The sequence below is a fragment of the Leopardus geoffroyi genome, chromosome A2, assembly GCF_018350155.1.
Source record: "Leopardus geoffroyi isolate Oge1 chromosome A2, O.geoffroyi_Oge1_pat1.0, whole genome shotgun sequence".
Lineage (NCBI taxonomy): Eukaryota > Metazoa > Chordata > Mammalia > Carnivora > Felidae > Leopardus > Leopardus geoffroyi.
Window position 1 is genome coordinate 2443816 of NC_059331.1, and position 11130 is coordinate 2454945.

Sequence of the window (11130 nt, forward strand, 5' to 3'; positions counted from 1 at the left end):
CCAGGCGTCGACTAAGGTGCTCCCTCCCCATTCCTCGGGACGCCTTAAGCTGATCTGTCTGGAAACGTGAGTGGACTTTCAGGACGCCGCTGTAAGCCCACCCGAGGACACGGAACGCTTGCTTGATTCTCGTCGTGCCAGTCCCCGTCCCTCTCCAGGAGACACGTAGCCGAACGTCAAGTTCGCTCTCTCTCTTTTGTGTTAACGTTGATCCCTGGACGGAGGGGGCATCCGTCCGATTCGTCCATCACGAATTTCCCCCGTGAGCCTTTCTCCTAACGGTCGTAGCGGCCATTGGAGAACATTCCTTAGACACCGCATTGGCCACGGCTAGAGCGGGGGGCTAGCCTCATGCTTTCATTTTCTCTGCATTTATTGCCTGGAATTACTCTATTTAAAAACCACTCAGAAGAACTGAAAGGGTCTTGAGGCGATATTCGCACACCCGTGTTCCCAGCAGCGCCATCCACAGCAGCCGGGACGCGGAAGCAGCCCACGAGTCCGGTGCTGGATGCAGGAGAAACTCGACGCGGTCCATGCACACGCTGCAGTATCGTCCAGCCTTAAAAAGTTAAGACGTCCCGGGGCGCCTGGGTGGCTCAGGCGGTTGAGCGTCTGTCTGACTCTTGATTTCAGCTCAGGTCGCGATCTCGTGGCTCGTGGGATCGACCTTGGGATTCTCTCCTCCCCTCTCTCTCCCTCTCCTGCTCACTGTCTCTCTCTCAATAAATACATAAGCTTTTCTAAAGAGTTAGGATATCTTGCCACCCGCCACCACGTGGACGGATCCGGAGGTCACTGTGCGCGGTGACAGGAGCCGGACACAGAAGGACGCGTCCCGCGTGACCCCACGCACAGGGGGGCCCCAGAGGCGTCCCGTCCACAGAGACAGACAGCGGACGGTGGGAGCCAGGGGTGGGGCAGGGGGCGGGGAGTCCGTGCTTCCTGGGGGCAGGGTGTCAGGTCTGGGGAGATGGAAGGTTCTGGAGGCGGATGGCAGGGCGGCCGCACGACCGCGTGAACGCGCCTGACGCCGTCGAGCTGTGCGCTTAGAGACGGTGAAGATGTTACGTTTTATGCTATGATTCGCATCACAATTCGCATCACAATTCACCCCACTATCCACGAAATCCCCGTTATCCACGAAAGCGAACCACAGTCTGCTCTCCTCTGCGTCTCTGACTCCTGGGTGCTACTGCTCGATGCGCTTCCGTCCCTCACGCCCCCGCCACCCCCACCGTGGCTCCGGCCAGGAGAGGCCTCTGCAGGTTGGCTCCTGGGTCCTTGGACACGTCCCCACTCGCCCCGAAGAGTTCTCAGCCGGGCACAGACAGCCGCCGTTAGCTCCTCCCGCGCTCGCCCAGCCCCAACCCTGCGCCCGGCCATTTCTCCAAGGAGCCCTGCTGCTGTTTCATGGGAAGTGATATTCCGGGACCACAACCTGACCACAAAGTGAGGCAACAAGTTGCGAAACGACGACAGTGAACTCCCGTGAACCCTTTATCTATAGGTCAGGGACTCACCAACGACCTGGGCTGAGCCTGTTTTGGCAAAGGGAGTTTTACCCGCACGTGGCCAATCCATTTACATCTTGTCCCTGCCCACTTCTGCTACAACAGCAGCGTTGGGTAATTGTTTTTTTGGTTTTTTTGTTTTTTTTTTTTTATTTTTTAAAAAATCGAGAGACAGAGAGAGACAGAGCACAAGCAAGGGAGGGGCCGAGAGACGGGGAGACACAGAACGTGAAGCAGGCTCCAGGCTCCGAGCTGTCAGCACAGAGCCCGAGGCGGGGCTCGAACTCACGGACCGCGAGATCATGACCTGGCTGAAGTCGGATGCTTCACCGACTGCGCCACCCAGGCGCCCCGGATGCGACTCTTTGGAAAGTGTACAGGTCAGTCATTCTGTGGGATGTGCCTCAGGGCGAGTCTGTCTGCTGGCACACACCCCCAGCGGGAATATCCGAGCAGCGACCGCTCCCCGTCACCTGGGTGACGCCTGGGTGGCTCGGTCGGTTAAGCGTCCGACTTCGGCTCAGGTCACGATCTCACGGTCCGTGGGTTCGAGCCCCGTGCCGGGCTCTGTGCCGACGGCTCGGAGCCTGGAGCCTGCCTCGGGTTCTGTGTCTCCCTCTCTCTCTCTCTGCCCCTTCCCCGCTCATGCTGTGTCTCCGTGTCTCAAAAATGAATAAATGTTAAGAAAACAAAGAAAGAAAAGAAGAAAAAGTGATCCGTGGGAAGATACTTTGAGATTATGCAAATGCCCTGCTCCCAGTGATCCCACGCAGTCATTTAACTCCCAGGGTCGACTCTTGCCTGGGCCAGTTATTGCTGGAGAGGTCACAAAGAGATGACTGTTCTGACTCCGTTATTGGGGGGACGTCTACTGGTGGAGCTACAGGATATGGAAAGAGTCTTCTTTTTTTTTTTCTTTCCCCTAATTGGTTTTATTGGGATCAACCGCACTTGAACATAAAATTGACCATCTTAACCACTTCCAATGCCCAGTTCAGTGGCGTTAAACCATCCCAAGTGCTGTGCAGCCGTCCATCTCTTGTGAAACTGAACTCTGTCCCCATCGAACACTGGCTGTCCCCCTCCCCGCCCCCCTGGCGCCCAACCACTACTTTGAGACTCTCTCAATTTTAAGGTCGCTCAGTACCGATGCCCAGATCGCTCCAGGCTTGGCCAGCAGCCGCCCTGTCAGGCTGGCCCCTGTGTCTCTGACAGGTCCCCGTCCTGACTTCCTGGCACACCATGAACTTCCAGGGTCGCGTGGCACTCTCCCTGCCCCGCTCCCGGAATCAGCCATTTCTCCCAGGAGCCCTGCAGGCGATGTTCAAAAGCCAAGATCTGATCTAGGGGCTAGATGTAACTGTTGTTATTGGCTGGTCTCAGTGGACAGAGTTATGAAATAGATTTTTGTCTAAATCATCACGGGGCCCGGGGCGCCAGCGTGGCTCAGTAGGTTAAGCATCCGACTCTTGGTTTCGGCTCAGGTCAGGATCTCACCGTTCGTGAGTTCAAGCCCCACATTGGGCTCTGTGCTGATGGGGTGGAGGCTGCTTGGGATTCTCTCTCTCTGTCTCGCTCAAGATAAAGAAACTTAAAGAAATGAAATAAAGTAAATCGTCACGGTCCTCGCTCATACTTTCCCTCCGGGGTTGTTTCGTGTGCTCTCCTATCTATGTTGACGTCTTATATGCTCCTCTGTGAACACCTGCTTCTTCTTGTTTTTTGTTTTTTTTTTTTAATGTTCATTTATTCTTGGGACAGAGACAGAGCGTGAACAGGGGAGGGGCAGAGAGAGAGACACACAGCATCCGAAGCAGGCTCCGTGCTCCGAGCTGTCGGCACAGAGCCCGACGCGGGGCTCGAACTCACGGACCGCGAGATCATGACCTGAGCCGAAGTCAGACGCTCAACCGACTAAGCCACCCGGGCACCCCAAGACCTGCTTCTTAGTAACATCAGTACCCTCGCTACTTTGCTCAGTCCCATAATACACATGAGACTTTCAGAATGACTACACCCTGCCAGTCCTGAAAACAAATGTACTAAACAATATCTTTTTTTTTTTTTGGTCAGCTCCTTTTGTCTTTAGAAAAAGTGTCGTGCCCAAAGGTTGCACGGGCTGGTTCTCCTCTATTTCTGGGCGGTCATGGTTTTCCTCTGAAACACAGTTCGTTTCACCTGTTTTCTGCTTCCGATCCACACCCTGGAGCTTTTCCCCTGCACCCTTGTTGAGTTAATTTCATTGTGAACTATGGCAAGTATTCGCAGAGCTTGAAAACTATGAGGAATGCTCATAGGGTGTCAGTCCCACCGCAGTCCATTTATTTCAACTCTACCCGCCCCCCTACCCCCCGCAGGGAACCAATTTCACGGGTTCCTGGTTTATCTGTCCCGTGTGGCTTTTGCAAAAGCAAGCAGATCGGGGGCCTTATTTCCCCTTCTTTGCTTTGCAGAAGGTAGCACCCTACGTATAGCCTTTTGTATCCCCCGCCCCCACCCCCACCCCCTTAACCATACGTCCTGGAGGCCACGCCCATCCACTCACTCACGTTCACAGCCGTGTGGCACTCCAGGCTACGTGCAGCGTCGCTCACCGGCCTCTCTCCTGGGTGCAGACGTTGGGGCTGCTTCTAATATTTTGCATTTACCAACAACAATGAATAACCATTTGCATGCATACTTTGGGCAGGTTTCTAGAGGGGGGATGGCTCTTTTGTAGCAGGGGGATAATCATGAGATTAAATAAGGTATGGTGTGCATAGGGCCTTCCACTAGGCGGCAGGTAATTCGTGGCAGAAGGTCATTGTTGGATAGCTTGGCCTTGTTAGTCAAACTCTGCTCTCTCATAACATTTACTTTGGTCCTGAATTCGCTCTCTGAGACCGGGGTCCGAGTTGCAGCTGGAGTGGGGCTTAGGCGGAGGCCCGGCTCAACTAGCATTGGGGCTCAGCTTGACATCAGAGTTCAGTTCTGGGCCAGGTGTCAGCCAGAGTCAGGGTTGTGGTCAGTCTATGGTCATGCACTCAGCCAAGGTCAGGGTTCAGCCAGGGATCAGGGATCAGTCTAGGATTAGGGCTCAGTCTGGGATCAGGGCTCAGTCCAGGATCAGGGCTCAGTCTGGGATCAGGGCTCGGTCCAAGATCAGGGTTAAGCCCAGGATCATGGCTGAGCCTGGGGTCAGGGCTCAATTTGGCTTCAGGGCTGAGCCTGAGATCAGGGCTCAGTCTGGGATCAGGGCTCGGTCTAGGATCAGGGCTCATTTCAGGATCAGGGCTCAGTCCAGGATCAGGGCTCAGTGCAGGATCAGGGACCATTTCAAGGTCCAGGCTCAGCATCAGGACACACAGCGTGTCTCTCTGTGAATGTGCCTGAGTTCGGTGGTTCCTTGTGAAGTTGAGGCTGAGGCTCCGTGCTCAGCTATTCGGGGGTGCTCCCTGGCATGTCCCCCTGCCCCAGCCACACACCCCCGCTGCCTGGGCAGCCCTTGTTCCCACAACCTCCTCCTCAGACCTGTTTCTGCTTGGTCACCTCCAGTGAGAAGATGCTCCTGAGTCCCCAGGCAGCACCTCTGTCTGCGGCTCCCGGTACCTGCCCTGCTCCCAGGGCTGAACACTGAACAAAGGGAAGGGGTGCAGGCTGGTCCGCCCTTGGCCCCAGTCTCGTGACCGCCGAGTCTTAGGGGGATGTTGGCGCCCCTTGTAGCTACGCCTCCCCGACTCGGATTCCCCAGGACCGGCTGGACTCGTGCCCCACCCCCCGCCCCTCCCCTCCCCCACCTGGTGTCCATGCCCCAGTCCTCAGCATCTCCAGGTGAGTCGGCCTGAGTGGGTCAGGATAGACATGAGGGGGTGGGCTCCCACTTTTCCTATGAGCCCCGCCCCTCCCCATCCAGGGGTGAGGGGAGCAGCCCCAGCTCAGGCACAGGAGAGGCAATCCCGAGGGTCCTGGCCGAGACCTACGCGTGCGCCTGTCTGGGTGTTTACCTCCCGCTGCGTGTTCTCTTGGGCGACTGGGGACGGCTGGCCTCAGTTTCCCCTTCTGTGGACAGCGTACCACAGGCCGGGCCTGGCTCTGTCATGGGCACAAAATGTGCCTATGCCTTCCACGAGGTATCTGGGGGCGCTCCTGTGTGTGCAGCCACTGAACACACTCATTAAGCACCTACTGTGTGCCAGGCAGGCTTGGAGCGGTTGAGGAGCATGACGGGGTCCTGGAGGGGGTAGCTTGGCGGGGGGGCAGGGGAGCCGCCCAGCCCGGGAAAGGGGCCCATTTCCCCTCCCCTCTGGGGCCCTCGCCCCTCCCTGGGCTCTCGGGGGGGGGGGGTGGGGCGCACCACGGTGGGGGGGCACAGATAGGGTCTTGCGGCGGGGGGCAACCGCAGCACCCTCCCGGAGCCGGGGTGGGAGCCGACCGTTGGGATGCCCCTCCCTGTCCCCGGCCTCACCCCCGGCCTGGGGCGGGGGGGGGGCGTACCTCGAACATAACAGGAAATTTCAAATAACAGGAAACCGAGGCCCGGCGAGTGGCTCCACCCTGCCCCGGGGGTGAGCCACCCCGGGGCCTCAGTCCGTCCCAGGGGACCGCCATGAACGGCTCGGGGTCCCCGGCGGAGGCCCCCGAGTCCTGCCAGCAGCTGGCGGCCGGCGGGCACAGCCGGCTCATCGCCCTGCACTACAACCACTCGGGCCGGCTGGCGGGGCGCGGCGGGCCCGAGGAGGGCGGCCTGGGGGTCCTGCGGGGGCTCTTCGTGGCCGTGAGCTGCCTGGTGGTGCTGGAGAATCTGCTGGTGCTGCTGGCCATCGTGAGCCGCATGCGGTCCCGGCGCTGGGTGTACTACTGCCTGGTGAACATCACGCTCAGCGACCTGCTCACCGGCGCGGCCTACCTGGCCAACGTCCTGCTGTCGGGGGCCCGCACCTTCCTCCTGGCGCCCGCCGCGTGGTTCCTGCGCGAGGGCCTGCTGTTCATGGCGCTGGCCGCCTCCACCTTCAGCCTGCTGTTCACGGCGGCCGAGCGCTTCGCCACCATGGTGCGGCCGGTGGCCAGGAGCGGGGCCGGCAGGACGGGCCGCGTCTACGGCTTCATCGGGCTGTGCTGGCTGCTGGCCATCCTCCTGGGCCTGCTGCCGCTGCTCGGCTGGAACTGCGTGTGCTCCTTCCGGCGCTGCTCCAGCCTGCTCCCGCTCTACGCCAAGGAGTACATCCTCTTCTGCGTGGCGGTCTTCGCCTGCATCCTGGCCGCCATCATGGTGCTCTACGGGGCCATCTTCCGGGTGGTGCAGGCCAACGGGCAGAAGGCCTCCCGGGTGCTGGCCCGCCGCAAGGCCCGCCGGCTGCTCGAGACGGTGCTCATGATCCTGGCGGCCTTCCTGGTGTGCTGGGGCCCGCTCTTCGGCCTGCTGCTGGCCGACGTCTTCAGCTCCAACGCCTGGGCGCAGGAGTACCTGCGCGGCATGGACTGGATCCTGGCGCTGGCCGTGCTCAACTCCGCGCTCAACCCCCTCATCTACTCCTTCCGCAGCCGCGAGGTGTGCCAGGCCGTGCTGGGCTTTCTGTGCTGCGGGTGTCTCAGGCTGGGCCTGCGGGGGCCCGGGGACTGCCTGGCCAAGGCCGCCGAGGCCCACTCTGAGGCCTCCACCACGGACAGCTCGCTGAGGCCGAGGGACAGCTTTCGGGGCTCCCGGTCGCTCAGCTTTCGGATGCGAGAGCCCCTGTCCAGCATCTCCAGCGTGCGGAGCATCTGAGCCGGTGCCCGCGCGCGGGTGCTTCTCTGGGCCCGCGGGACACCCGGGAGGGGTGGGCCGGCGGGGGGGGGGGGGCGGCGGCGGGGGAGGGGGGTGCCGGGAGTGCGCAGGGAGCAGGGGGTCCTGACGGAGAGGTGGGAACAGGGCGGCCAGCAGGGGTGCGTCCCGAGGCCCCGTGGTCGTCCCCACGGCGCCTGGGCCTGCTGATGCCGAGCAGGTGTCCCGTGGCCTCCCTGGAGGAGGTGACTGCTCACGGGGGCGGGGAGGGTCCCGGGGAAGGCATGAGCGTCTCTGCTGTGTATGCCCCCAGCTCCCGGGTGATTCTGGGGAGTCCCAGCCCCCCCCCCCCGCCCGCCGGCCTCGGGGTGGCTCCCAGGCTTCGAGGGGGCGGCTGTGGGGCTGATGTCCTGGCAACACAGAAGCTCAGTGATGGTTTGTCCCGGCCTCCCTCTCATTCACATGTGGGCAGAGGGACGACGGCGTGGGGCTGTGGGCCGGCCGGCGGCGTGTGAGGAGGTGTGCCCGTGGTTAGGGAGGGCCGTGGGGCTGTGTGGATCTGGGGTGTGGTTGTGAGGTCGAGTGGCAGGGTGTGGATGAGAGTGTGTGTGAGGGAGGGAGGCGGCCACAGACCGGGGCGTGCTGACAGTGTGGGCTGGCCTGTCTGCTCGTGCACAGACCCCTCCGTGTGTGTGTGTGTGTGTGTGTGTGTGTGTGTGCGCGTGTGCAAGCATGAGAGCCTCTGGGGCTGCCAGGTGGGGCCCCCGCCCCTCCCGCTCACTTCCCCTTTCCCTGCCCCATCCCTCATCTTGGCCCCCCCCCCATCTCTTCCCCGCCTCTGGCCTCTGCCCCCTGTGGGGGCCCCATCTGGGGGCTAGCCTGGCCCTCCCGACCTCAGGGAATTGCCCACTCCTCTAGAGTTCCCGTTATTTATTATTATTAGTTTTTAAAGTTTACTTCTCTCATAGTTATGCAGCCCTAATAGCTTTCTCTTTTCCATCTACTTTTTTTTTTTTTTTTAAAGTAGGCTCCACGCCCAGCATGGAACCTAAGGGGGGGCTCGAACCCGTGACCCCGAGATCCAGACCTGCGCTGAGATCAAGGGCCGGATGTTCAACCGACCGAGCCACGCGGGCGCCCCTGGGGTTCCCTTTAGCACTAACTGCCTTGTCCTTCCCTCCTGTGACATGGGCCCATCACGGATGGGACCCTGGGAGGAGGCGCTCGCCAGGGCATGTGGTAGGAAGGCGCGGCCCATTCCGGGAGCCCCCGTGGCTGTTGAGCACTTGGTAAGTGGTCAGCACCACGGGCAACCGAACTCAGTTTGGGTTTGAACAGCCCGTGACACCCGCAGCCAGCACATTGGACAGCGCAGGGCTACGGCCCTCAACGCGGGCCACTTTCGGCTGGTAGGAAGTTCCCTCTCTCTCCCTCCTTCCAGGCAAGCCCCTGCCTGCAAATCTTCCTGCCTCTGTCTTGCCACGTTCCTGGGGGCAGCACCTGCCTGCCGCGTGGGCACAGGACAGCTCCTCTCTGACCTCGGTTTCCCCTGTGCACGAGGAGGGGTGAGGCGACTGGAAACTTCGCCGCACTGCCCCGTGCGCCACGGCTAGCCGAGGGGCGGCTGTTTACAGTTAACGAAAATGAAATGAAATTTTGAAATTCACTTTCTCGGTGCCTCGGTCGGCTGGAGGTGCCGCGTCTCAGTGGCACAGCCTGAGGGGCTTTATAGACACTCGTTCCCTTGTGGTTCTGGAGGCTGGAAAGCTGCGACCAAGATGCCAGTGGGGCTGGTGCCTCTGGGCCTCCGAGGTGGAATCTGTACCATGCTCTCTCCTAGATTCTGGTGGTTTGCTGGAATCTTCCGTGTCCCCCCCGGCCCGTGGAAGCGTCCTCCCGAGCTCTGCCTCCATGTGGCGCTCTCCCTGGGTGTCCGTGCCCAAATGCCTTCTTTCTCTAAGGACACCGAACGACCTCATTTTTAACGTGATCGCCTCTGTAAAGACGCTGTCTCCAAACACAGTCTCATTCTGATGACTCAGACGTGAGCTCTGAGGGGGACACAGTTCAGCCCATCACGTCCGGTCGCGCCAGGCATGTTTTAAGCACTCCATAGTGACGTGTGGCTTGTGGCCACTGTTCGGGGTGGTGTAGACGCAGGACATTTCCATCATCACAGAGATTTCTGTTGCACAGAAACTCCAGCACGTGTCCCAGGTGCACAATAAACTGGGATATTCTTACATTTTTCCGACTCTTATTGTCACGTTTATGGGTGATGGCAGCAACCTGGCTGGGTGATGGCAGGGTCTTGGTGGAATCTGCGGTGAGTGGAGCCTGGGCCATCCACCTTGAACCTGCGAGCCCGTGCTCTGGGCCCGTGTGAGCCGGCCCCACTGCCTCTTCGGGTCTCAGCTTTAGGACCGCCTCCTCCAGGGAGTCTGCCCTGATTTCCCCTCCTGCCTAGGTCGCCTCTCAGCTCCCACAGCTGCTTGTGCGTCCCACACTGACGGCGGCGGTGCCCGCTTCTGGTCACTCATCCGTCTCCTCCCCTGGACTGTCAGCTCTGGGGGGGGGGGGGCGGAGACGGTGGCAGTGTCTGGGTCACTGGTGTGACCAGAGCTCCGAGAGAACTGGACTCGACAGCACGCCTCCCTCGGAGCCTCAGAAACCTCTTCCTCTCCCTCTTCCCCACCCCAGGCCTCCCCCTGACTGTCCCCAAGACAGCAGTACTGTCCCCAAGAATCCTGACTTCTGCCGTCTGTAACCTGCTATCATTTTCCGGCTTTGCCACACACCACGGGCCTTGGCTTCCTCCTGTAAAACGAGGATATTGATGGCCCCTGGCCTCCGGACATGCTGATAAGGTGAGGCCTATAGAGGCCCTCAAACGATCATGTGCATGTTTTTACATGAACAGCAGTAGGAACAAAGCCTCATATAGATTACTCAGTGCCTGACACGCTGCTCTCCTCCCTCGTTCATCAACTCGCTGGGCCCTCAGAAGCCCTCTAGGAGGCAAACGCCACCATCAGCCCCATTTTACAGATGGAGAAACTGAGGACCAGAGAGCTTAGGGGATGTACTCAAGGCCACACGCCTCAGAAGGGGCAGAGCTGGGGCCGCAGGCAGGTGGCGTCTCGATCCCTGCTTGGTAGGGATTACTTGAACCTCTCCGTTTCCCAGGCGGGAAAACTATGGCTCAGGGGAGGAGGCGGCGTGAGCCGCTCCAGGGCCCAGGCCTCGTCACCCGAGCCAAGTTCAGGCTCCTTTTTCCGGCTGTCTCTGGGTGAGTGTGTGCGTATCTTGTGCGTTCATAGCCTGACCCGGAAGAACGGGGACACATGGCAGAAGCAGGGACGAAAGGCACACAGGCCAGAAGGAGTTTCGGGGTGGGGGGGGCATTGGAGCTCTCACTTCCCATTCATTCCACTCATTCGTTCATTCACTTAACCAGTGTGTCAGGCTCTACTCTGGGCATTGGGGTTCCGCCCACAGACACCCTGGTGCCTGCCCCCACAAAGGTCCCACTCTGGTTAGGGGTGACAAACGCCAGGCAGGAAGGTGTTAGCCTTGCAGGAGGGTGGGGTGGAGGGATAGGAGAGGCAGCAGCCGGGAGGCTGCACGAGCTGGTGCATTCTCACACCAGCGCTTAACTGAGCCCTTAATGTGTGCTGAGCTCTGAGTCAGTTCCCCTGGGGACCATCTTACTGAATTCTTACTCCTGGCGGGGGGGGGGGGGGGGGGGGGGGCTGGGAAAAGGGCATCTGATTATTTGTCATCATATTGGGTGGCTGAGGAAACTGAGGTTCTGCGAGGTGAAGCAACTTGCCCAAGGTCACACACAGCTGGGAAGGGTGGGTCGGCACTGAGACT

At 60.2% G+C, this 11130-nt stretch overlaps 1 protein-coding gene across 1 annotated transcript; it reads left to right on the plus strand.

Moving 5' to 3' along the window:
* The first annotated feature begins 5777 nt into the window (after positions 1–5777).
* Positions 5778–9497, plus strand: S1PR4 (sphingosine-1-phosphate receptor 4). The gene has a single exon (XM_045491424.1). It carries the CDS (start codon positions 6100–6102, stop codon positions 7255–7257), a length of 1158 nt encoding a protein of 385 aa, XP_045347380.1. The 5' UTR covers positions 5778–6099; the 3' UTR covers positions 7258–9497.
* The last annotated feature ends 1633 nt before the right edge of the window (positions 9498–11130 follow it).